This window comes from Leucoraja erinacea, chromosome 16, assembly GCF_028641065.1.
Source record: "Leucoraja erinacea ecotype New England chromosome 16, Leri_hhj_1, whole genome shotgun sequence".
In the NCBI taxonomy this organism is placed as follows: domain Eukaryota; kingdom Metazoa; phylum Chordata; class Chondrichthyes; order Rajiformes; family Rajidae; genus Leucoraja; species Leucoraja erinaceus.
This window is the reverse complement of record NC_073392.1, coordinates 37509858-37537160: the sequence shown is the minus strand read 5'-3', so window position 1 is coordinate 37537160 and position 27303 is coordinate 37509858. Positions and strand designations below refer to the sequence as shown.

The 27303-nt window shown below is 42.7% G+C and overlaps 1 protein-coding gene across 1 annotated transcript in view; it reads right to left on the bottom strand.

The window, feature by feature from the left end:
• The window catches only part of nup210 (nucleoporin 210), a 146761-nt gene that overhangs the window by 104215 nt on the left and 15243 nt on the right, over positions 1–27303 (bottom strand). Inside the window, exons 4-5 of the mRNA XM_055648193.1 lie at positions 7886–7982; positions 2453–2603 (exon numbers count right to left, since the gene is read on the bottom strand). Coding sequence (XP_055504168.1) covers positions 2453–2603; positions 7886–7982 — 248 coding nt within the window. The remainder of the gene's footprint in view (positions 1–2452; positions 2604–7885; positions 7983–27303) is intronic.

Here is a 27303-nt window from a genome sequence, read left to right as displayed (position 1 = left end):
ACTGCACCTCGGTACACGTGATAATAAACAAAACTGAACGACCCACGACACACGGAGCCACGCTCTGGTCTCTCCATTACCATCTGGAAGATGGCACAGGAGCCAAAAACTATCACCTCAAGTTCAAGAACAGCTTCTTTCCAGCAACCATCAGGTTCTTGAGCCACACTGCACAACCCAAACCACAATCCTACCTCAGCACCAAACTAGTATGGACTTTGTATAGGTTGCTATACGAGTTTTGGCTTGCGCTATTGTAGTCTGGTTACCTAGCATAATGGATAATTTATTGTATTATTGTTCATTGTATATATTTTTTTGTTGTGCCTGTTACATTGTGCATGTAAAGCTACAAATAAGAATATTATTATTTTGATCCTAGTACATATTACAATTAAACACTTGACTCCTGACTTCAGGAATTTCTGAATATTATTTCACAAGTGACTGAAGGCTATGTCTCCTTGCTTCAGGTTTTGTTGATAGTTACTTTCCTCTATGGTGGCTGCCACAAGTGGTCCCAGTTCACCAGAATCTCCAGCTCATGCCTCAATGTTCTTCAGCTGATAACATGATTCTTGGCTAGATGGATGTATGGACTTGCACAGTGCTGAAGAATCTATGACAAGCGTTGGTTGTTGGTTAGCTGCATTGAATTAAATTGTTGCTGGATCTCCTGCATTTTCAGAGCACAGTTTAGACTTTGAGTCGTCTTTTGATGAAACCCAGATTTCTGATGCCTGTAGATATAACCCTCAACTCTCCCCACTGACTTATGATAATGCTTTTCAATTGAAGAACTTGAATCCCTTGGTCATTTGCAACAAGCCAGTTTTGTGTGTTCCTGTAGAGAAGCCAGTCTTTTCACAAGCACTAATTATGGTGAACTTCAAGGGAGAGCAGGACACATTATGGACACACTGCAGGTCTTGCAGTTGGGAGTTGTCCCACTTTGACAATTCACACTTTTTTGAGGGTCTTCAAGAGTTCACCACAAATTGAGTGTTTGTCGACACTGGGCCTGTATTCGCTGGAGTTTAGAAGAATGAGGGGCGGGGGGTCCTCGTTGAAATGTACAGAATGGTGAAAGGCTTGGAGAGAGTGGACGTGGAGAGGATGTTTCCACGAGTGGGACAGTCCAGGACTAGAGGTCATCGCCTCAGAATTAAAGGACGTTCTTTTAGGAAGGAGATGAGGAGGAATTTCTTTAGTCAGAGGTGTGGTGAATCTGTGGAACTCTTTGCCACAGAAGGCTGTGGAGGCAAGTCAGTAGACATATTTAAGGCAATGATAAATAGATTATTGATTAGTACAGGTGCCAGAGGTTATGGAGAGAAGGCAGGAGAACGGGGTTAGGAGGGAGAGATGGATCTGCCATGATTGAATGGAGGAGTAGTCTATTGGCTGAATGGCCTAATTCTACTCCTATCACTCATGATCTTATGAAATTTTCCGAGAGTTTCCATGACCATTGTTATTCTGGGATGAGGTTGGTCATGATTGAGTAGCGTTTTGCCATGAGATCTTGCACTGTCTATCTGATAAACCAGGGTTCATTATGACATGATCATAATCTAAGCATAGTCAGGAAGACAACTCCACGGGATTGGCTTCCCCTACTTCCCTGCCTTTCAGGGATGCGATCATTAACTTGTGTAGAAATAAGTGAGCAGCTTCATCTGATCTTTAAGTTATAGACTATCTAAAGGTGAAGTACAATTTATTTGTGGCCTTGTCTGGGTTGTAAGGTTACAGTGTTTGCTTTGTGAAGACAAGTTTGATGATAGGATATGTGCAGTAGTCACAGTGCTTATTTAATCCACAAAAAATACAGGTTATAGAGATAGCTTTCTTCTCTGGTTTGTCCTTCCAGGCGCAATAACCATCTTGTTCCTTGAGGTGGCCTTCGTCTGCTCTAACACTGCAGCATGTAACAATGTTGAAACTTCCAAAGTTATTGTGATGTGATGTTCATGTCTGGTGCTGTTATCCAGGAAGGCTCTCTCATTCCAAGACAAGAATTTCATTGAGTAAAAGATGCATGTGCACAGTTTCCTTGAGGGATAACTGTTGTACACAAGATTTATGTACTCGAATTGAGAGTGAGGTTACCTCATTACTAAGGACATGAGTCAACCAGAGTTCCAGGTTTGGAACCATGTTCCAAAGACACAGATCTAGACACACTCTAATCGCACATAAACATGTGAATGTGCATCCATTTTACAAAGTGTGTGGATGAGCTGGATTTGGCTTGGTTTTATGGCTGCAAGAGCCTTATAGTTGCTCCGAATATTTTATCCTTAGGTTTTGAATAAGAGATTATTCTAAAAAATTAAAACATGCAAGGAAAAATACATTTAGACACCATTTGCAACATTAGACAAAAACTGCCATGCCCATTAGCAAGAGTATTTTAAAGAGACTCAGAAATGTTCAAATAATAAATTACTCTGTAAATTGCTTCCTGTATTTTCCCTTTCAATTTTGAATTTCCCGTCTTCATTCCTGAGACCAAGATTGTATCGCCCTGTTTGCCATGTTTCTCCATCTCTGATATGTAAGTAGGTGGAATGTAGGTAGATTCAGAAAACTTAAGTAATCTGCAAAAAAAAAAGAAAAAAAAATCAGATAACTACTCATATCTTGATAATTTGTTAGGCACCTTAGTGCCATTACAGAGAAGACAATGAACAGAAATATCCATTCCAATGTTCCAATTAATGGAATTGTTGCATACAAACTGCTACACCACCCAAAACGAAAAAGCATCTAATCTTATTCAAGAATTAAAACGTTTCACAAACTACTTGAGTAGCAAATTTGCATGTTATCTGAAGCACAAAATTAAAGTACAAATATTTATTAAAATGATTTAAATGATTAAAACTCACTTCCAAGAAATGATGATGAGCATAACATAGAATATAGAATACAAGCAAGCCCTTTGGTCCACAAAGTCTGTGCCGAACATGATGCCAAGTTAAACTAATCTCGTCTGTCCACACATGATCCATATCCTTCCATTCCCTGCCTATCGATGTGCCAATCCAAAACCCTCTTAAATGCCACTATCATATCGATCTCCACCACCACCCCTGGCAGCACGTTCCAGGCATCCATCATGTTCCGTGTAAAATATAAACTTGTTCCGCACATCTCCATTTAAACTTTGCCCCTCTCACCTTTAAGCTATGCCCTCTAGTCTTTGACATTTCCATCTTGGGAGAAAGGTTCTGACTATATAACCTATCAGAACACTATTCACATTTTGTATACTTCCATCATGTCTCCCCTCTGCCTCTGATGCTCCAGTCCAATCAATCCAAGATTGTCCATCCTCCCCACATACAGTAGCTCATACACTCTAATCCAGGCAGCATTCTATAAACATCTTGTGCACTCTGTGTCAGGTTATGCCCAACAAACACCCGCTCCGAAGCCGCCACGTCTTTTCAAAACTAGGGCGATCAGAACTGCATGCAACACTCCAAGCGTGGCCTAATCAACACTTCATAAAGCTGCAACATGACTTCCTGACCCTTGTAGTCAATGGTCTAACTGCAGAAGACAAGTGTCCCATATATGCCTTTTGTTACTACTCTGTCTACTTGTGTTGCTATATTCTGGGAGCTGTGGGCTTGGGCCACAAGATCTTTTTGTTCATCAATGCCATTAACTGTTTATTTTCTCCTTACATTTGACCGTCCAAACACTTCACACTTGCTTGGATTAAACAACATCTGCTATTTTTCTGACAATTTCTGTAGTTGATCTATATCCAGCTGTATACCTTGACAGCCTTCTTCACCATCTACAACTCCACCAATTTTGGTGTCAGACATAGAACAGTACAGCACAAGAACCGGCCCTTTGGTCCACATTGTATGTGCCGAACATGATACTAAAACCAACTCACAGTCCGTGAACCCAGCAACTGTGATTTCATCTGCAAACTTATGAATCAACCTAATGCATTTACATCCAAGTCGTATATATATATATATATATATATATAAATAATATATATATATATAAAAAAATAATCACAAACAATAGAGGTCTCAGTACTGGTCGCTGCAGAACTTCACCGGTCACAGACTTCTAGCCACATGACCACTCTCCCACCAAAAGCTTGTGCCTTCCATGAGTAAGCCTGACCTGCCAACCTACCTCCCTCCCTCTCCCCTTGACTCCATCCAAGGACCCTAGCAGTCATTCCAGGTGCAGCAGAGGTTCACCTGCACCTCCTCAAACCTCATCAATTGCATCCGCTGCTCTAGGTGTCAGCTGCTCTACATCGGTGAGACCAAGCGTCGGCTTGGCGATGGCTTCGCCCAACACCTCTGCTCGGTTCGCAATAACAAACCCGATCTCCCGGTGGCTCAGCACTTCAACTCCCCCTCCCATTCCGAATCAGACCTTTCTGTCCTGGGCCTCCTCCATGCCCAGAGTGAGTCTCACCGCAAATTGGAGGTGCAGCACCTCATATTTAGTTTGGGCAGTTTGCACCTCAGCAATATGAACATTGACCTCTAATTTCAGATAGTCCCAGCTCTCCCACAGCCCACTGTCTCCGCCTCTTACTTTCTTCTTCCAGCACCCCCACCCCCACATCAGTCTGAAAAAAGGGGCTTGACCCGAAACGTCGCCTATTTCCTTCGCTCCATAGATGCTGCCTCACCCGCTGAGTTTCTCAGAATTTTTGTCTACCTTCGATTTTCCAGCATCTGCATTTTATTCTTAACCAAACAACCAAGTCATTGTATATGTCATACATCTTGATCTACTGGTTTAGCCCATCATGAGGGGATTTTATCAAATGCCTTACTAAAATCCATGTAGACAACATCCACTGCATTTCCCTCATTGATCAGCTTTGTCATCTCCTCAAATAAAACTTAATCCAGTTTGTCCGACATAACCTGCCATGGGCAAAGCCATGCTGACTATCCTTAATTAGCCCATTATCTTCCAAATGAGAAAAAATCATATCGCAACTTTTGTAAACCCTCAGTCGGTCAGGCAGTTTCTGTGGAAACAGAAACAGCTAATATTTCAGATACATTTCTTTTTTGAGAACCGGGATGAATTAAAACTTTGTTTCATTTCCAAGTTGCATTTTTAAGTTGCATTTTCATTTCAAAGTTCTAAGCCAGAGGGCAGTGGAACTAATGAAAAGGGAATAGTATGTGTAAGGGAGATCAGAAATTTTACATGGTACAATATCTGTATAGCTAAAAAACACCCTGCAGGTAATGGCATCTCTGGAGGATTGAAAATGGGAATGAAATCTGTGATACAGGAAAGGGCAAATAAAACTGAATGCTAGAAACTGTTGCCATGGTTAAAAATGGTTTGGCCAACATGAAACAATGGAGATAAATCGGTTTCTTCTGGTGCACGAGATGTAATGAGTGGAGTGCCACAGGGGGCTCACCTTCCACCATATACTGGATGAAACCATAGAAGGTATGGCTTAAGATAGAGAGATAAGCAGTTGTTGCAAAAAGAGAATGTGGCTAAAAATTGATATAATAAAGCCAATTGGCAAATGTATCATTGCATGGGAAAATCTTAATTGTTCAAAGAACTTCAGGAACAGCTTATCACCTTGGCAACACTGGCCAAGCCCTATTAGATAGCCCCTCTGTCCTATCGATTCCTCAAAACTAAATATGTTTTTTTCCCCCTTTTTCCTGATTCTGATAACGAATATTGGACATACAACATCAAGTCATTTTTCTTTCTACAGTTGGTGCCTGACCCACCATGTGTATCCAGCATATTTGCTTCTGTTTCAACTATTTTCCATGATAGAAGTCAAGGCTGGCTTTCCCCCCCCCCGTGAAAAAGTGATCTTATCCTCCTGCTCTCCCCACACAGATGGGAGAGCCTGTCTGTCCTTTTATTAATCACATGAACTATTTGTGAATATTGCAGGAGCTGGGAAAGCAGGGGCACTTCCCTGCCTCCGGCCATGTTAGATCAAACTTGCAAAGCACTCATGAATGATTATAAATGATATCATGCTTGCAAAATGCATCAAGGAAAAATGGTTTAGAGACTTGTGCTGACTGGTTCAATTGCATTGGATTTTTTTTTTAAATAGCAGCCTATTTTAGCTGCATAATCTCAATGAAGATCTGCAGTCTTAGTCATTTCGCTCTTCCTTGAGCTCACTGAATGCATTTACAGGAGGGAAGGCATGTTAAACCAAATGGAAAACGTCTGGTGCAACGACTGATAGTGGAGAACTCAGAGCTACATCACACAATTCAGAATCTATACATCAAGACCCTCAGATAGAATTCTATTGGTAGACCTATCTGGATAGAATTACATTGTATAAGATATCAATTGATTTATGACTGAAGCAGCTGACAGATGAAAAAATGACTAAAAAGGCACAGGTGGAATGATTTCCAAGATTCAAACATTGGTTCGGTTGTTCCTCATTTCCCCCCCACAAATATTAGAAAGAAGACCATAAGAAAATAGGAACAGGAGAAAACCCACTTGTCCCCTCAGATCTGCCTGGCCATTCAATATGATCATGGTTGTTCTGCACTAGGGCGCGTCTTATTTGCACCAATTTGCCATAATTTTGTTTTCAACTTTCTCTTTCAATACGCCCAATGATCTCGCCTCATCGTTCTTGGACATTGATTAAAACACTGAACAGCTTCGACACAATCTACTTAATATTTTTGAACAATTTCCCTGGTCTTTGCATTTCTCCACATCAGCCTCCACATCCAACATCATTCTCTGACATTCCCTCCACCTTCAATTTGATCCCACCACCAATCCTAACTAACAGTTCCACCGCCCTTTCTGCTTTCAACAGAGGCCATTTCCTCCATAACCCTTTGGTTCACTCATCCATTCCCAGACCCACCCTCCGCAGGTACTTTGCCCTTCAACCTGTTGGGAGAAGCAACACCTGTCCCAACAACTCCCCTCTCACTTCCATCCAGGGATCCCAGCAGCCCTACCACGTGAGACAGAGGCTCGCCTGAAACTTCCAAATCTCAACTACTGCATTCAGTGCACCCAATGTGACCTCCTTTATATCAACAAGACAAAGTGTGCAATCGGTGACTGGTTTTGCCGAATACTTGTGCTGTCTTCCAAGACCAGCTGGAACTTCTGGCTGTCAATATTTTTAACTCCCTTTTCCATTCCCACACTGACCTTTCTGTCCATGACCTCCTCCATTGTAAGAGTGAAGCCACATGCAAACTGGAAGATCAGCAGCTTATATTCTGATTGGGCAACTTACAACCCAACAAGATGCATATTGAATTCTCTAGTTCCAAGTAATGCATCCCCCCCCCACCCAATCTCAATATGCACCCATTTCTCCCATCATCTCCCAACACAAGTCACTCTACTCTTTTCCCCTCCTTCATATTCATCTCCCATCCCCCAGTTCCATTCCTCCCTTTTATACCCATGTGTTCCCCTGTCCCCTTACTGTCGACCCATATCTCTCCCTCCACGTTTACAATTCACTCATCCCATTCGCTCCTTATCCAACATGCTTTTCTCTCTTTTCCCTCTAGCCTTTGTCACTTACTCCACCCATCTACTAATCAAACACTCCTCACTTGCATTCACCTATCACTTGTCCTGACCTCACCTCTTTTCCAGCTTCCCCACCCCCCCCTTGTTGTTATCAGGCTGCAGAAGGGTCTCAACCTGAAACAATATCTGTCCACTCTCTCTACAGATGCTGACTGTCCCACTGAGTTGCACCAATGGCTTTGAAGGGAAGCATTTGATTTATTTCATGGAAGAAAGCTTAAAATGCAATGATCAACTTTTTTTGGAATGGTAGTCAAAGTAGAAAAAATTGACATGAAGTAACCACACTACCTACCTTAAGGCGTTATGGGAATCCGAATATCCAGAAAATTCAGCATCCTTCACTATATTCCATTCAAATACAATTCCTGCCAACGTGCTGAACGTGTTTCCTGTGAACGTGAGAAGACAATCGTCTCAGTATCTGCACCAGAGGTTAGCTTGTAATTGCAGCTTCAAGTGCAATAGTCAGAACCTGATAGTAACCAATGTCCATTTCATACACTCTCAAAGCTACCCAAGAACTGCCAAAACTGTAGGATAGCAGATCCCATCAAAATACCACAGCAATTTCAACCTATCTCATGATCCCCAAAGTTGGATGAAGATCTTAATATGGATTTTGGACAAATTGAATTTTCACCATGACATTTGTGTCTTTTGGCAAGACGGGTTGTTTCTGGTTAGTCAGCATGATTTTGTGCATGAAAGATATTTTCAAATGAATTTGTGGTTTTGAAGAAGTAACTGAAGAATTGGCGAGTGCAGTGCCATAAGCGGAATCGAAAGACAAGGAACTGCAGATGATTTTAAAAAATGACAATGTGCGAGAGTACTTCAGCAGATCGGGCAATATTTCTGGAGAATATAAAAAGGCAATGTTTCAGGCTAGGACCCTATTTCAGATTGATTGGAGTTTTAGTGGAGGGGGGGGGGGGGGGGGGGGGGGGGGGGGGGGAGAGAAATCCTGAAAAACAGGATAGGACAAAGCCTGGTAAGTGATAGGTTGCTCCTGAGATGAAGCTTTGATCTTGAAAGCTACAGATGATGATGATGATGGTTGGACAAAGGCAAACATAGAAACATAGAAAATAGGTGCAGGAGTAGGCCATTCGGCCCTTCGAGCCTGCACCGCCATTCAATATGATCATCCAACTCAGTATCCTGTACCTGCCTTCTCTCCCTTTAGCCACAAGGGTCACATCTAACTCCCTCTTAAATATAGCCAATGAACTAGCCTCAACTACCTGCTGTGGCAGAGAATTCCAGAGATTCACCACTCTCTGTGTGAAAAATGTTTTCCTCATCTCGGTCCTAAAAGATTTCCCCCTTATCCTTAATCTGTGAGGCAATTGGACACAAAGCGAGAGAGGGCAGTAGAGGTATGAATTGTGAAATCATGTGGAATGGGACAGGGGAATAAAATACAGACAAATACAGATGGGTCAATGGGAAGAGAAGAGGAAAGAAGGGGGGGGGGGGGGGGGGGAGAAGAGGGGAAGCGGGGTTGTTTGTAGTTACTCAAGAGGTGATGTTCCTCCAGCTTGCGTGTGGCCTCTGGGAATGGAGGCGGGTCAGGACGGAAAAGTCATTTTGGGAATGGAAAGCGGATTTAAAATGATTAGCAACTGGGAGACCCTGCAGGTTTCATTTTTAGTTTAGTTTAGAAATACAGCACGGGAAACAGGCCCTTTGGTCCACTGGGTCTGCACCGACCAGCAATCCCCGAACATTAACACTACCTTATACACACCAGGGGCAATTTACACCTACATCAAGCCAATTAACCTACAAACCTGTGGAGTGTGGGAGGAAACCGAAGATCTCCGGTCAAACCCACGCAGTCATGGGGAGAACATATAAACTTGGCAGATGAAGCTCATGCTCTCAGTGAAAGACTTGCCTCGTCTATGCTTGGTCTCACCAATGTAAAGGAGACCACATTGGGAACACCGAATGCAGTGGATGAGTTTAGAGCACGTTCACGTGAACCTCTATATCACTTAGACGGTCTGCTGCGATCCCCGAATAGATGCAAGGGAGGGGGTATAAGGACAAGTGTAATATCTCCTGGGGAGAGGTGGTTTGAGAAGGGATCGGCGAACGAAAGGGACCAAGATGGAAAGATGTGTACTCATGTGTGGTACTCAAAGATGTGGTGGTATCACCTTGTAGGTGGCGGTATTGTCAGAGAATGATGTGCTGGAGGTTGGTGGGGTAACACACAAGCACAAGGGGAATTCTATCCTTGTTTCTTCTGGGGGGAGAGGGGGAGTGAGAACAGAACTACCCAACACATAACGTAGATGCAGGCAAGGGGTCCATCTATGACAGCTCAGGGGAGGGAGGAGGAGCCCATGTTTACTAAAGAATGGAAAGCTTCACCTCAGGAGCAGATGCAGCGCAGAAATTGAGAGTAGGGGATGGTGAGTGTGCAAGAGGCAGGGTGGGAGGTGCAGTCCAGACAACTATGGGAGTTGGTAGGTTTGTAGTAGATGTCAGTCAATAGTCTGTCCCTTGAGATGGAGATAAGGAGATGAAGAAAGGGGAGAGATGTGTTAAAGATTGTCTGAATGAATTTGAGGATATGGTGGAAGTTAGTGGTAAAGTTAATGAAATCCATATGGACTTCAGAAGGGCCTTTCATAAAGTACTGCAGCACTGTTGGCTGTGCTGGCAGATTCCGGAGAGAGTACTAGTTATGAGGATACAGAATTGGCTTCATGGTAGGAAGCATTGGGTGACGGTGGAAGGTTTATTTTCATGGACTGATGACCGGCGACTACTGGTTTGAATCACTGATTGGTGGTCAATGGTGTGCCTCAGGGACCTATGTCCACGATTTGGACGAGAGACTACAAGGCATGATCAGTAACTTTGTTGATGACACTAAAATAGCTTGTATCAAAGATAGTGAAGATGGTCATCAAGAATCTCAGTAGGATCTTGATCAGCTGGGCAAGTGGGCTGAGGAATGGCTAATGGAGTTTAATTCACATAAGTGTGAGGTGTTGCATTTTGGGAAGTCAAACCAGGGCAGGACCTTCACAGTGAATGGTAGTGCCCTCTCTGATAGATCTAGGAGTACAAGTGCACTGTTCCCTGAAAGTGGGTAGACAAGTAGATAAGATGATAAAGCTGGCTTTGGCACACTGGCCTTTATCGGTTGAGGAATTGAGTATTGTAATATTAAGTTCCAGTTGTACAACACATTGGCGAGGTGGCACATGCGAGTATTATGTTCAGTTTTAGTCACCCTGTGGTAGGAAAGATGCCATTAAGATGAAGATTTGTCGATGTTGAGGGCCTAAGCTAAAGGGAGTGGCTGGGCAGCCTACTGATTTATTCCTTGGTGTGAAGGAAACTGTGGGGCAATCTTATCGAGGTGTATACAATCATAATGGGAATAAATATGACAAATCCATAGAGTGTTTTTCTCCAGAACTAGAGTGCATGGGTCTAAGGTGAGAGGGAAAAGGTTTAAAAGAACCCAGTGAAGTAGTTGAGGAAGGCACAAAAACAATATTTAAAAACAAATTTGACAGGTATGTGGACAGGAAAGGTTTAGCGGGTTACGGGCCAAACGGGCAGAGTTAGCATGAACAAGGTGGGCAAAGGACAGATTTCCGTGCTGTATGACACTATGAATCTTAAACATTCAATGAGCTGAAATATTTTTCTAACAGTAAATCATTCATGACTGCAGCACAACTAATGAGGACATTGAAACCTACATTTCTTATACTCTTACAATAAGATTGTAATTTTATTGCACATATACAAAGTTGCACTGAATTGTTGCCAACATTGCAAAACAAAACAAAGGTTGCAGAAAGGTAACATTTTTACAAATAACAAGGTACTGACTGAAAGGACCAGATATAATTCTATATCTTGGTTACAATTTCCTTGAAGACAATGCCAATTTCTCCCCCACCCCCCCGCCCACAGTCACAATTAAACACATTTCAGACTCAATTAACTGGAACATTAATTTATTGCCTTTCTGTATAATTACAATGGGAGAGAATCAAATTGCCCACATCCAATGGCCATTTCCATTGGCTTCGAGATATCAATGGAAGTTGCATTATTTGATAAAGTGTTTTACTAATGCCAGAGATCCTTGTCAGTTTTGAAAGCAAATCACCTGTATCTCCTCCAACCTCATCTACTGCTCTAGATGTCAGCTGATTTACATTTCGAGGAGATTAAGCGGAGGTTGGGCGATCGTTTCGCCGAACACCTCCGCTCCGTCCGCAATAACCTACCTGAACTCCCGGTGGCTCAGCACTTCAACTCCCCCTTCCATTCCCAATCCGACCTCTCTGTCCTGGGTCTCCTCCATTGCCAGAGTGAGCAACACCGGAAATTGGAGGAACAGCACCTCATATTCCGCCTAGGTTGCTTGTGTCCGGATGGCATGAACGTTGAATTCTCCCAGTTTTGCTAGCTCTTGCTGTCTCCTCCCCTTCCTTAACCCTCGAGCTGTCTCCACCCATCCCCCCTGCCCTTGGGCTCCTCCTCCTCCCTTTTTCCTTCCTTCTCCCCCCCACCCCCCCATCAGCCTGAAGAAGGGTTTCAGCCCGAAACGTCGCCTATTTCCTTCGCTCCATAGATGCTGCTGCACCCGCTGAGTTTCTCCAGCATTTTTGTGTACCTTCGATCTTCCAGCATCTGCAGTCCCTTCTTGAACACATTAATTGGCCTTCCATTGTGAACCGACACCCTATGTCTGGCATCTGAATACTGAGGGTGTTGTTACACATAAACAGTTTTTTGAAGACTGATTGTCTTTTGAATTAATTGGTGGCTATCCTTATTCCCCAACAGCGGAAGATATTGGCATTTCTGTAAATTACCTTCCCATCTAGAAAAATTCTTTAAAAATGTAAGGGAAAATTTGCATAGGACGACTGCCAACAATGTGGTTCCTAATTGGGCGAGTATGTTTAATTTTACCACCCTCAGAGGACTAGATTCCATATTGTTGTCAGGCAACCATACGTTTTGGAACAAAATAATAAAAAAGTGGAGGAAAACATAAATGTGGTAAACTTGCCAAGCAAGATCGGTGAAGGGTTAAGACGCAGTGGCATAAGACGTTATATACTGTTGCGATGGGATGCAAGACAATAAGTATAAATACGGTGAAATGGCAAGGCATCAGGTAGTGTTGCGATGTGATAGGCAAGATGACAGATAAGTGAGTTAAGACACAAGAGCAACTTGTGATGGGAGAAACCTGGAGGTGGTTTAAAATAATACAAACTATAGTGGATCAGAATAAAAACACAATTTAAAAAAAAATGATGGATAAAGGATAAGATCTGGAAGCACCCCTCACAGAGAGAAACAAATAGTTGCAGGGGCAAGTAAAAAAGGTAAATGGGAAATAGGAGTAATTATACTTGACGCCAGGCAATAATAATAATAATAATAAACCTTTATTGTCATTGTACTCAGAAATACAACAACATTTGGAGAGCTACTCCTGATCAGTGCAACCAAAAAAGTTAAAACAAGATTTAAAAAAACACATCCAATACATCCAATATGTTATTTAACTGCTTAAAATAGTAGATAAATTATATTTGTCACACCTAGGTAGAACATTGCACTGGGAGAATATTACACTTTAAAATGTAATAAATACTTTAAAATAATTTAAAAAAGAGATATTAGCTGAGTGGTCTGTTTTATAGTGGAATGGATGACATCATCTCTCATGACATGTGGATATTTGAGGAATTTAGAGTTCTGATGGCCCAGGGTAAGAAACTGTTCTTGAGTCTGTTTGTCCGGCTTTTGACGCACCTGTACCAGGCGGTTGAACAGAACCTGTCCAGGATGGGAGGGGTGTTTGATTATTTTCCTGGCACTACAGAGGCACCGAGAGCTGGAGATGTCTTCCAGGGAAGGCAGATAATTTTCTGGGCAGTTTTGATCACTCTCTGCAATGCTCTCCTGTCTGCTGCTGAGCAACCGGCAAACCACGCCGTGATACAATATGCCAGCACACTCTGGATGGTGGAGTGGTAGAAGGCCACCAGCAGCTTCTACTCTAGACTGTTTTTCCATAGCACTCTCAGGAAGTGCAATCGCTGCAGGGTCTTTTTTTTACCACCGCTGAAGTGTTGGCAGACCAGGAGAGGTCCTCAGCGATGTGCGTTCCCAGGAATTTGAAGGTGGAAACCTCTCAACACAGTCCGTGATGATTTAGAGCGGGGCAGGGTCCGCTCTGTGCTTTCTGTAGTCGATGACCATTTCCTTTGTTTTGCTGATGTTGAGTGCCAGGTTGTTCGCAGAACACCACTCTGATAGCTTCAGGACCTCGTCTCTGTACGCTGCCTCGTCTCCTCCTGCTACGAGTCCGACAATCGTGGTGTCATCCGCGAATTTAATAATGGAGTTTGTGGATTGGATGGGAGTGCAGTCATAGGTGTACAGAGCATAGAGGAGTGGACTCAGCACACAGCCCTGTGGAGAACCAGTGCTGAGTGTGAGGGTGGAGGAGCAGTGGGGGCCCATATTGACGGTTTGTGGGCAGTTAGTGAGAAAGTCCTTTATCCAGGCACAGGTGAGAGGGGGGAAGTCTATGTCCGACAGCTTGTTGACTAATGTCAGGGATGATCATATTAAAAGCTGAGCTATAGTCAATAAAAATAATCCTTACATGGCTCCCCAGGTGTTCCAGATGGCTCAGGGCAGTGTGGAGGAGGAGGGCAGTGGCGATGGCGTCCTCTGTCCATCTGTTTGCTCTATAAGCAAACTGACGAGGGTCAAGGTTTGGAGGGAGTCTGCCTTTGATGTGCTATGAAATTAGTCTTTCAAAGCATTTCATGACTACTGATGTTAAGGCAAGGAACCAAAGGAAAAAAATAGCAGCAGTAGAACGCACACAGGACAAGGAAAATAAGAAACTATACGGGAGAAAGATGGTGACTCTGTTGCCTACCGACCCGCCAGTGGACAGAGACAACGTTGACTGGGGAAGTTTAGACAATGAAGCAAATAGATATCAGTTTATAGACACAAAATGCTGGAGTAACTCAGCGGGTCAAGCAGCATCTCTAGAGAGAAGGAATAGGTGACGTTTTGGGTCGAGACCCTTCATCAGGTTGAGACAGGTATGAGGACTATGGACTAACCATACCCTATACGGATGTAAAGAAATTCACAGCAGTCCTAGCAGCTCTGATTCAGACAGTAATCAGGATGACAGGTTGATTGAACTACACAGACTACGAAGAACCTTTAACAGCCTCAGAGAAACAGATTATATTAAATTAAGTGCTTGTCTTTAAGATGAACAAATAGAAGCAGGTATTTTGGGATAAGTTAGAAGAGGTAAAGGAGACTTAGGTGTTAGCAGTAACGTGGAGAAATAATGGAAATTTGTAGGAAGAGAAACCAGAAGATGTGTGTGTTTTTAATTTCCAAAAATAAACTTTATTCCGAATAAAAATTATATATCAAACAAGAACTGTGCAAAAATTCTTCAGACGTTCAAGGTGGCTATACATACGATAGAATACATTCATTAATGTTGTATTTGCTATAATTTGACCAGGCATTCTTGCCACTTGCCTGCCCCCGCCCCCCCGCCCCATGCCCACGATGAAATCATTTCCCTCGTTTGAGTTGCGTCTTCACCACACACTGCCCCCCAATGTGCAGAGCCTCTTTGCAGTGTATGGATTTGAAGAGTTTGGAGAATGATACAAACGTCCTTATCACAGTTTATCCTGAACAGCTCCGTAACAGAGGACTCTCTAATCTACGGACTGTTTACAGGGACGCATTCAGAGAGTGTGCTGCTAAAAGGTCATCAACTGGGTGAAAGATGCTTTTTGGTCTACCCAAAACTTGTTGATCTCCCAACAGAGCGAGATGTCAGTCAGGGATTGTTGCCAACTGGCCCATTCCAGACTGCAGGAGTACATGCTGAGGGATGCACTGAAGCTCGGTGCAGCCAACTCCAAAGCTATGTGGGGGAGGACCAGGGTCTTGGTTCCTACTGCTGCTGAAACCAGAGAATGGATGTTTTAATTGGGGAAAACCAAGTCACTAGGTCACTCCAATAGCAACCAAGGAAGAGACCAGGATGCCTCACAATCTTTAAATGCAAATGGGAATTGTAAGCTGGTAAGCTGGTTGAGCTGCTGTGGGGATGTTTCAATGTGTTTACATGAATGATGTCTTCCAGCATTCTGCTCCATCAAAGCATTAAGGGTTTAAATTATTTTCTTGATGTGTATGATTGTGCTTTTGGCACTGGAAGAGATTGTGTAAATTGATGTGAGGGTGGGAGGGCTCCAACCCATTCAGCTTTTGTTCATTGGACTGCATTAGAAGCTTTCAAGGGCAGAATTAATTGTTTATTCGTTGTTTTTTTTAACAAAGGTTTTAACGAAGGAAAGGTGCAAGCGTGCAGTTTTGGTTTGTCCCATTTGTTTTACAAGTTTGTTTTGTTTTCTTCCTATTTCTTTCCTTTTGAGCTAATTTCCAGGTTAATGCGTAAGAAATCCGAGTGTCTCTATTCCGGATACGGTAGAGTTTCTGCCTCACAGCGCCAGAGACCTGGGTTCAATCCTGATTGCGGGTGCTGTCTGTACGGAGTTTGTATGTTCCCCCCGTAACCTGCAGGGGTTTTCTCCGGATGCTCTGGTTACCTCCAACACTCCAAAGACGTACAGGTTTGTCGGCTAATTGGTTTGGTAAAATTGTAAATTGGCCCTAGTGTTTGTAAGATATTATTAGTATGTAGGGATCGCTGGTTGGCACAGACTCAGTGGACCAAAGGGCTCGTTTCTGTGCTGTACCACTAAACTAAACTAAAAAGTTAAACGTTGATCAATGCTGAATTGTTTCAAAGATGTAAAATCCACATGCAACCAATGTGTTGTGGGAATATAAAAATACTGTGAGTGCGTCACCTTTGGAAACACTGAGAGAGTTTTTCAGAGTGCATTTTTAAGGCCTTGAAAAAAATCGATTTGTTCAAGAAACTCAACTCTGCTCTACGAGACGTTCATTGCTTCTGTTCCTATCCGAGCCGTGATTAAGAGGTAAACTGGGTCGTATGTAAAGGTACAGGTTCAATACGAAATTCACTCCAACATTGAAGTTTTTGCTTATTTTGTTTTAAATCTCTTTGCTACTTTCATCTTCTCTGACTTGGTTCAGAGTGGCACTTTGCTTCCTCTTCCTCCCAACCAATTCGTGGCTACTTCTTGATCTTCTATATCCCTCCCAGTTATGGAAGCAACTAGGATTTGCCATCTAGAATTCCCACCTCTAGATACTCACCTCAGGGACCCAATTCTGTTCCATTACTACATATTACTGAAATAAATAACGCATTGTGACCATTAAGAATGCTCAATATTAATGAAAACCTTTTTTTTTTTAACCGTCAAAAATAATTTTTCTTGGGTCTAAATTATTAATGTCAGTGACTTCCAAACATCTGGAGTGCCCTTGTGGCCCCAGTACGAATCATCCATTGCTGATCTCCTCAGAGATGTGATAACAAACTAGTGCGGCATGAAAGATACCATCATTGACCTCAATGACTACAGAACCGGTAACAGAGGGACATGATTTAGAAACCCCAAGCAGCAACATCTAAAATGGCCATCTGAGCCTGGTGTTGTAAGAAATATAGAACGCTACTGTTTAAAAAGGCATAAAGTCTGCACCATTGTCATTATCTGAAATTAACTTTTTTTTCTTAAAAAGCATTAAATTCAAAGCAGATCAACCATATTATAAAGAACAGATGAAACTCTGCATCACATCACCAAAACAATTACATTTCGCTCACAGGGAGCTACAATCATTGGGCTCCTTGGTGTCGGCATTAATACCAGTCAAGTGGAAGTTTAATGACATTTGGTTAATTTGAACAAGATTTTGCAAGAGAGGGATCATTCACTTACAACAAAAATGTTTCATATTTTTCTAGCAACTGAAATAAAATACCTTAGCTGGAACCTCAATGAATAAGAGATGGTGCAGGCAATTTTGCCCCAGCTACACATCAACAAAATGGCATTTCAGTGAATTTGGAGTACAACCTCAAAATCAATTGGTCAGTGCTGTCTTGATTGACCTATTCCCATTTAAATACATCTTGCACATTTTAACACTGAATCCCCTTGAAATCTATTGAGAGTCAGATTTAATCATCTGAGAGATTGTTGGCAATACAATCTACAAAACCTCAACTATACTATTACACTACAGAATATCACCCCAGGCACTCCCTCTTCTTCGCTCTTCCATCAGGCAAGTTTACAGATGTGTGAAAGTGCACAACTCCAGTCGTCAACATGGTGTTGTAGGGTGGGGGATCGTGTCTCATGAATTTGATTAAGTTTTTTTTAAGTAACCAAGATGGTTTATGAGGGCAGATGGACTTCAATAAGTCCTTTGATAAGATAGGTGCCTGGATACAGAATTGGTTTCAGGGAAGGAAGCAGAGGGCGATGGAAAGTTGCTTTTGTACTGTGACTAGTGTTGTACCTCAGGGATCGGTGCTGCGCCCATTGCTGTTTGTGGTTTATATTAACAAATGAAATGAGAATGTGCAAGGCAAGATTAGCTAGTTTGCAGAAGGTGGTGTTATTGTAGATAGTGAAGAGATGTATCTAAAATTAATGCAGGATCTTGATCAACTGGGCAAGTAGACTGAAAAATAGCTGAGGTTCAATGCAGATTTACAAAGAAAATAGGTGCAGGAGTAGGCCATTCAATATGATCATCCAAAATCAGTACCCCGTTCATGCCTTTCCTCCCATATCACTGGATTCCATTAGCCCCAAGAGCTAAATGTAACTCTCGAAAACATCCAGTGATTTGGCCTCCACCACCTACGTTGTCAGAGAATTCCACAGATTCACAACTCTCTGGGTGAAAATAATGAGAAGAGATGTGATTTGTAGCAGTCTAACTTCAATAGAAGAATTATCAAAAGATTTAGAGTCAGATTATTCCTTGTGCTGAATATCCATCCTCTGGTTCATTCACTCTTCCACCATTGTATTGATCTGGTGATAAATTAATGAAGATTATGGGATGTATGGGTCTTGGCCCAGTACATCTTGCAGTGACAGTCGAGACGGTCAGAGCAGCACATTTAAAATGCCTGGCAGAATACAGAAAATTGTAAACTACATCTCGAGGTGCACATGGGAGGGTATTATAACCACTAAAAAAAGTGAGGTGTGGCATTTGGGAAGTCAAACCAGGGCAAAACCTTAACAGTGTAAGGCCGCAGGGAGTGTTGTAGTGCACAGGGATCCAGGTGTACAGGTCCACTATTCACTGTTAGATAGATGTGGCATGGATATGTCGGGCTGAAGGGCCAGTTACTGTACTATGTAACTCAATGATAAGTCCCAAGTGCAGCTGAGGCATGTGCCCAGCTCACAAGATTACCCAACAACTTAATCTTCACACACACACACTAAACTTAGTAAAGCAAAGGTGTTTGATATTCAATAACCAGGCACCATTTGATGATGAGTTGATTGAGCGAACAAAATAAGATAGGTTCACAGGTGGTGGCAGCAACAACCACACCAGTGAACAGGTGAGGAATGCAATTTTTTTTTTTGAAGTTTCAAAAAAAATCACAAGGTGAAGTCTATTATAAATTCTTCTCTTCCCCTCCCCCGCAGGTTTATCCATCTCCGAAGGTAGGTGGTATGGTGATATTGCACATTTATTTTTTCTGCCACTCACTCAGGAATTAGATTGTTTGTTCAAGCTCCACTCTCAACAAAGATGAAAGCCAACACTTCAGTTTGAAGGAAGTGCATCATCATCTTTCAGCTCACATATTAAACTGGCATATTAAACCCACTTTCAGATGGGCATGAAATGCCCTCAATTAACACCAAAAAGGAACTCCACCGATGGTCTGCCTATATTTAATCCTCAATCAGCATCACTAAGTGTAAATAAATTGATTACCACATAGCTGTTTGGCCAGGCCATACTGTATACAGACTTACATCTACATTTTCAGATTTAAACTACTTTTAAAGAATATCCATACCAGCAATTTATGCAAATCAGTTTAGGACACCATAGGGTCCAAAAGGCACTGGAAAAATACAAGTTATGTCCTGCTCATGTTTTCACTTTAGATTCAGATTCAACTTTAATTGTCATTGTCAGTGTACAGTACAGAGACAACGAGATGCAGTTAGCATCTCCCTGGAAGAGCGACATAGAATACGATTTCAATAAATAAATCTATTTACATGCATACAGTCATAGTGTTTTCCTGGTGGGAGGAGTGTCCGGGGGCGGGGGGTGACTGGCAGTCACCGAGGTACATTGTTGAATAGTGTGACAGCCGCAGGGAAGAAGCTGTTCCTGGACCTGCTGGACCGGCAACGGAGAGACCTGTAGCGCCTCCCGGATGGTAGGAGGGTGAACAGTCCATGGTTGGGGTGAGAGCAGTCCTTGGCGATCCTGAGCGCCCTTCGCAGACAACGCTTGCTTTGGACAGACTCAATGGAGGGGAGCGAGGAACCGGTGATGCGTTGGGCAATTTTCACCACCCTCTGCAGTGCTTTCCGATCGGAGACAGAGCAGTTGCCATACCATACTGTGATACAGTTGGTAAGGATGCTCTCGATGGTGCAGCGGTAGAAGTTCACCAGAATCTGAGGAGACAGATGCTGTCAGCTCTGTACCCAAACAATTATGTACATAGGACAAATGGTCTGAAGAAGGGTCTCAACCCGTAATTGCACCTATTCCTTCTCTCCAGATATGCGGTCAGACCCACTGAGTTACTCCAGCTTTTTGTGTCTATCTTCAGGACGAATGGAAGCCTGTGTGTTAATTACTATTCCAGTTAGAAAATCAAAATTCAACTAAGATAGGCACAAAGAGCAGGGATAACTTATATCAGGCAGTATCTCTGAAGAAAAGGAATAGGTGACAATTTGGGTTGAGACCCTTCTTCAGATTGAGAGTGAGTGGAAAAGGAAACGAGTGATATAGAAGGTAAATAGAAAAGATCAATGAAAGTTATGCAAAAAGCAACAATGATCCAGGAAAGGTGGAGCCCACAATGGTCCACTGTTAGCTGTGGGATGGGTGATAATGAGTTGTACAGACAGTGAAAATCAACAGGACGACAGTGAAACTAGTACAACAAGGGTGGGGGGCTGGGGGGGGTATTCATACCTCTGGGTTGTAAGCACCCAAGTGAAATACGAGATGCTGTTCCTCCAATTTGAGTTGGACCTCACTTCGACAATGGTAGAGGCCCAGGACAGAAATCAGTATGGGGATGGGAAGGGGAATTAAAGTGTTTAGCAACCGGGAGATTGCAAAGGCCAAAGTGGACTGAGTGAAAGTGTTCAGCGAAACAATCACCCAGTATGCGCTTGTTCTTGTCGTTATATAGGAGTCCACACCTGGAACAGCAGATACAGTAGATGAGGTTGGAGGCATTGTTGTCCCTCCACTATGCTCACCGGAGTAGCCTGATCAGTAGCGTATGTATGCACCTCTATGTGTAGCAAACTCACTTTAAATGTTGTGTAAGAAGGAACTGCAGATGCTGGTTTACACCAATGTTAGACACAAAAAGCTGGAGTAACTCAACGGGACAGGCAGCATCTCTAGAGAGAAGGAATGGGTGACGTTATGGGTCGAGACCCTTCTTCAGACTGGTTAAGGGTAAGGGAAAAGAGAGGTATAGACAATGATGTAGAGAGATAAAGAACAATGATTGAAAGATATGCAAAAAAGTAACGATGATGAAGCTGTTTGAAGGTTGAAAATGAGAAGCTAATGCGACTTGGGTGGGGGAATGGATAGAGAGAGAGAAGGAATGCCGGGGCTACCTGAAGTGAGAGAAATCAATATTCATAACACAGGGCTGGATCTAGGAGTACAAGTGCATGGTTCCATGAAGGTTGAGTCGCAGTAGATAAGGTGGTCAAAAAGGCTTTTGGTACTTTGGCCTTCATCAGTCAGATTGTATAAGACGTTGGTGAGACCACATTTAGAATATTGTGTTCAGTTCTGGGCACCAAGTTACAGGAAAGATATAGTCAAACTTGAAAGGGTTCAGGAAAGATTTACGAGGATGTTGCCAGGACTAGAGGGTGTGAGCTATATGGAGAGGTTGAGTAGGCTGGGTCTCGAATCCATTTTATAGAGGTATACAAAATCATGAGAGGAGTAGATCGGGTAAATGCACAGAGTTTTACCCAGAGTAGGGGAATGGAGGACCATAGATTCAAGATGAAGAGGAAAAGATTTATAGGAATCCGAGGGGTAACGTTTTCCATACAGAGGATGGTGGATGTATGGAACAAGCCGGTGTGGGCGAGTTGGGCCGAGGGGCATGTTTCCACACTGTATTACTCTCTGACTATGTCTCTAAGCTGCTCAAGCAATATATGAGCTGTTCCTCTAATTTGCGTGCAGCCTCACTCGGACAATGGAGGAGACAGAGGACAGAAAGGTCAGTGTAGGAATGGGAAGCAGAATTAAAAGGTCCAGCAACCGAGAGATCGGGGTGGTTCATGCGGGCTGAGCAAAGATATTCCACGAAATTATCGCTTAGTCTGCGTTTGGTCTTGCTGATGTATAAGAGTCCATATCTTGAACAATGGATACAGTAGATGAGGTTGGAGGAGGTGCAAGTGAACCTCTGCCTAACCTGAAAGGACTGTCGAGGTCCCTGGACAAAGTCGAGGGAGGAGGTATAGTGACAGGTGTTGCATCTTCTGCAGTTGCAGAGGAAGGTACCTGGGGAGGGGGTGGTTTGGGTGGGAAGGGATGAGTTAACCTGGGAGTTGCGGAGGGAACGGTCTCTGCGGAAAGAGGTGGAGATGGGAAAATGTGGCTAGTGGTGGGATCCCGCTGGAGGTGGCAGAAATTTCAGAGGATTATGTGCTGCATGCGACGGCTGATGGGGTGGAATGTCAGGACTAGGGGACTCTGTCTCTGTTGCAACTAGGGGGAGGGGAGGGGGAGCAGGGGGTGAGCTGTGGGGTAACGAGGAGGCAACTTTGTAGGTTTGACACTTGGCACCAAAGAGTTACGGTGAAAGAACATTCACCATCGACAGGCAAGAGATTCCAAATGGATTGAAGTGTAGGTTCATAAATAAGGCTTAATCTACAATTCAGCTTTGCATCAAGGCTAATAGTTTGCTGAGGTAATCATGCGACGATGACAGAAAAATTGAGAAAAATGATAGGCTCAGCTTAATCAAAGACAAGTGAAAACCTAATTGGCTACATCATAACTCATGATATGATCAAGATGAAAATATCTCAGGATAATCACCAGCAGCAAATTATAGCCACATGTTTCACAGCAAACATAAATAACACAATGGAATACAAATTGAATCTTACGCCGATTTTCTGCATCTATCTTGGAGCCATAAATCACCATTGTCATTGTACCATTATTTTTGTTTATGTAGCTTTGAAAAAAACCGGTAAGCACAGATAAAAACACTGGATGACCACAGGAATCATGGTAGTAACGGAATAGGTTTCAGCATGGGTAATACAAAACATTACCGAGATAACAGAAAAAATATGGAATGATATAACTGATGGATCAATGTCCTAACTCCATTATTTCTTGTTCTGCACGTGAACAAAATAGAGATTAAAATCCTTTTCTTTTTTTTCCCAACTTTACCATCAAGAAAATCCATAACTGACACGAGGCATTGTTAGAGACAATGTTAGAGTGCAATATCTTGAATAAAAGTCTAATTGGCTAGTTTTTCATTTATTTTAAATCAGCTTTGCCAGCATCTAGTATCTTCCATCAAACCAGAATTTTGGGAGCAACAGTTCATGTAAAATTCCCACTTGTGGGAGACATTGAAATATATTTTGTAATATCAAAAGATGTTCATTTATTTGATAAATCAAGGGATTCTTTATTTCACAAATCTGTCCAATATAGGAAGAACTTTAAAAACTGAATGATTTCTTAATTTTTTTGCAACAGAAAGAGGAAATAAAAATCGTGTGCACAGCGCCTTCATCAGTACAAATGAACAAACATACAAAATTAACCCCTGGGCAGAGGATTCTAAACTAGAGTGCGCGCGCCCCCTCCCCCCCCTCCTCCACACCTGGTCCCCCATTGCTCTCCCACCGTCCCTCACAGTGGTCTCCCCAAGCCGGGTTCTCCATTAACTTCCACTCCTGCTCCACCACCACCGAGGCTTCCGTTGCCGCCCAGGCCACCACCGAGGCATCCGCCGCCGCCACGTGGTCTCCCGCTGCCTCCGCCGAGGCTCCCATCGCCGAGCCTCCTGTGGCCCAGACAGGCCTCGCCACCCGGTTTTTCCGCAGTCCCCTAGGAGTCCCCTGTGGCGCGTTCTGGTCTTTGGTCGATTACATCAAAAATAAGGATACAACATGGGCTCTGGTTCACTAATTTCAACAAACAACTCCCTTTCAAAAGCTCCTGCAAAGTTATAAACCCAATCAACTCAAAGTTAACAAAGTGAACTTTATCCTTTTATTTCTCAACCATTTGAGAAAAATCTCTAACTGCAAAGCTTCCCCTCACATTTATTTTCCAATCTTACCATGTTCTACTTTTCCTATATTGCTCTTTTAAAAATTAATAAATTCTCCTACCTTCAGCTGGGTAACTCATCAATCTACTCAACAGTACATTTATTTGTCTACATCTGATTATTAGCAACTAATGCCCCTGTCCCACTTAGGAAACCTGAACGGAAATCTCTGGAAACTTTGCACCCCACCCAAGGTTTCCGTGCAGTTCCCAGAGGTTGCAGGTAGTTGCTGGAGGTTGCAGGTAGTTGCCGAAGGTTGCAGGTAGTTGCCGAAGGTTGCAGGTAGTTGCCGGAGGTTGCAGGTAGTGGAAGCAGGTAGGGAGACTGACAAAAACCTCCGGGAACGGCACGGAAACCTTGGGTGGGGCGCAAAGTCTCCAGAGGTTTCCGTTCAGGTTTCCTAAGTGGGACAGGGGCATTAATCTCATCTAATCTCCCACCACTCCTTAACACAACCTGTGGTGAACTTTACTCCACACCTAGTAGAATGGAAATGGACCGAGTTATAATTCACCCTTTTCCTTTCATCTTTGCACTGCCAACTTTACTTTTCAAAAATATGCCACTATTTCCTGTTTTACTTTGCAAAGTTCAAATTTTTCTTTCAACCAACAAGGCTCACTTTTTAAAGAAGAATTGACTATGCCAGATATTGTGTTAAAGTTGACCCAAATCTGCAACAGCTAAACTGTACACCGGTCAAGGTGGTAATGCCACAGCCAAAGTCTGACCCTTAGACATGTGGAGGTAGATTCCAATGGATTAAAGGAGTCAGATAACGTGCTCACAAGAATTTTTCTGAAGACTTAAAATAAAAAATATATATACAATTATAAATTAAATTGCATTTTTATTTTTTATTAATTTTAAGCTGTCCCAGTGATTTTAAATGTTCAGAAATGTTACAAGTCTGTTCCAACTACAAAGTATATCAAGAACAAAAACTTTAAAATCCTTGTGGTCTATATCTTGAAACAGCATAATCAAAAACATTAAGAATGTGGATTGAATGGGGAGCAAGAATTTCTCTGCAGAATAGGCTTGGGACATGTAAAACATTTATGCTGCAGGCACTGCCACAAGCAGCCCAGAGCAATTATGGCTCAAGAAGGAAATAATCAGTTTCCATAATATGGATACAACAATACTAACTGGAAAAGCGTGCTAAATACAGAATAGAAGAAATAAAAACACAGCAAGGCTTCATTGATAAGTATCACTTACTAAAAATATATTTTGTGTAGTAGGGTAGATGTGAAGAACATTGCATACTGCAGAAGACAATCCTTCCTTGTGGACGACACAAGGAACTGCAGATGCTCCTGTTCAAAAAAGACAGTGCTGGAGTAACTCAGCAGGTCAGGAAGCATGTCTGGAGAACATAGGTAAATGAAAATTCAGGTTGGGATTACTCATCAGTCTGATTGTGGTGGGGAGAGAAAGAAAGCTGAAAGTTCATAAGTCATGAGAAGAAGAATTATCCAACCCATCTCCGGAGTCTCTCCAACGCCAGCTCATCTCATCAAATGTGGGAATGGTGGGAGGGAAGAAATGGGTGTGAATCTAGGTGGGGCATTTGTAGGTTAGTTTTCTACAATTGGACAATTCAAAATTCATATAGTTAGATTATAAGCTACTCAAGCTGAATGAGGTGCTGTTCATGCACTTTGCATTGCCTCACTCTCGCAATGATGATGGCCCAGGACAGAAAGGTATATATGGCAATGGGAAGGGGAGCTAAAATGGTTTACAATCAGGAGATACAGCAAACCTCTGTGAACTGAGCACGTGTTTGTTGTCCAGTCTCCACTTGGTCTTGCTGATGCAAAGGAGGCTACATTTGAAGCAACAATTAAAGTAGATAAGGTTATGGGAAGTGCATGTGAACCTCTGTCTCAGCTGGAGGAACTACTTGGTACCCGGACTGATGTGAGGGAGAAGGGACTTGTGGTGGGGGGGAAAGTAGCTCAGGAGGGTGTGGTTTTGGTAGGAAGGGATGAGTGCACCAAGGAGTTGCACAGGGATTGGTCTCTACTGAAGGAGTAAAGGAATGAGAATAGGATGATGTGACCGGTGGTGGGATCACGTTGCAGGGAGTGGAAATGGCAGAGAATGATGCATTGGATGCAGAGTCTGGTGGGGTGAAAGGCAAGGACCAGGAGAACACTATCCTTGCTCCATCTGGGGTGATGTGAAGCAAGAACAAAACAATGGGACACAGTACAAATGCGGGTTAAGGATCCATCTACAACAGAATGGGGGGAAACCATTTTTACTGAAGGGAAGATATTTTGGATGTCCTGGCCTCACCAATCTTTGGATAAATACTGTCCATTTATCCCATTAATGCCCCTGATTCTTTTAAATATAAAGCTCTATAAAGGTTATCCCTCAGCTTTTAGTGTTCCAAAGAGAACAATTCCATTCTATCCAGTCTCTTCTTGCAACTAAAAATCTTTATCTTTCAGCTTACATCCTTGTGAACCTCTTCTGCACCCATTCTAATGCTGGCACATCTTTACTATAATAATGTGAGCAGATCTGCGTCCCATATTCCAAGGGTGGCTAGACCACGTCTTATGCAACTGTAACATGGTATCCCAACTCTTGCACTCGCCATGTTGGTCCATGAAAACAAACAAGCCTTATTCACAATTCTTTCCACCCTTGTTACATTTCCAGAGACTTATCAACTTGCACAGGTCCCCCCCCCGCGCATTAAGTTCCAAGTTCCCTACCACTTGTCAAATATATATCTAGCCACTATTTGATGACCCAAAAATAATAATCTCTCACAGAACCATCACCTGCCACTTTTCAGCTGATCTATGTCCCACAGTATCCTTGGTCACCATCCTCGCCATATCCAATTCCAGTTGTCTCTGTGGCATCAGCACTTACTTATCAGATTACAGACATTTTTATCCAAGTCATTCATGTATATGATAACAAAACAGTCCTAGCAACAATCTCTATGGTTCACAGCCAGTTAGATCTCGAGTCATAAATACCTTCCACTGCTACCTTCTGCCTCATATTATCAAGCCAATTTTTGATCCAATTTGCCAAAACATCTTGGATCTGATGAGCCCTAATTTTCTGGAATAGCCTACTGT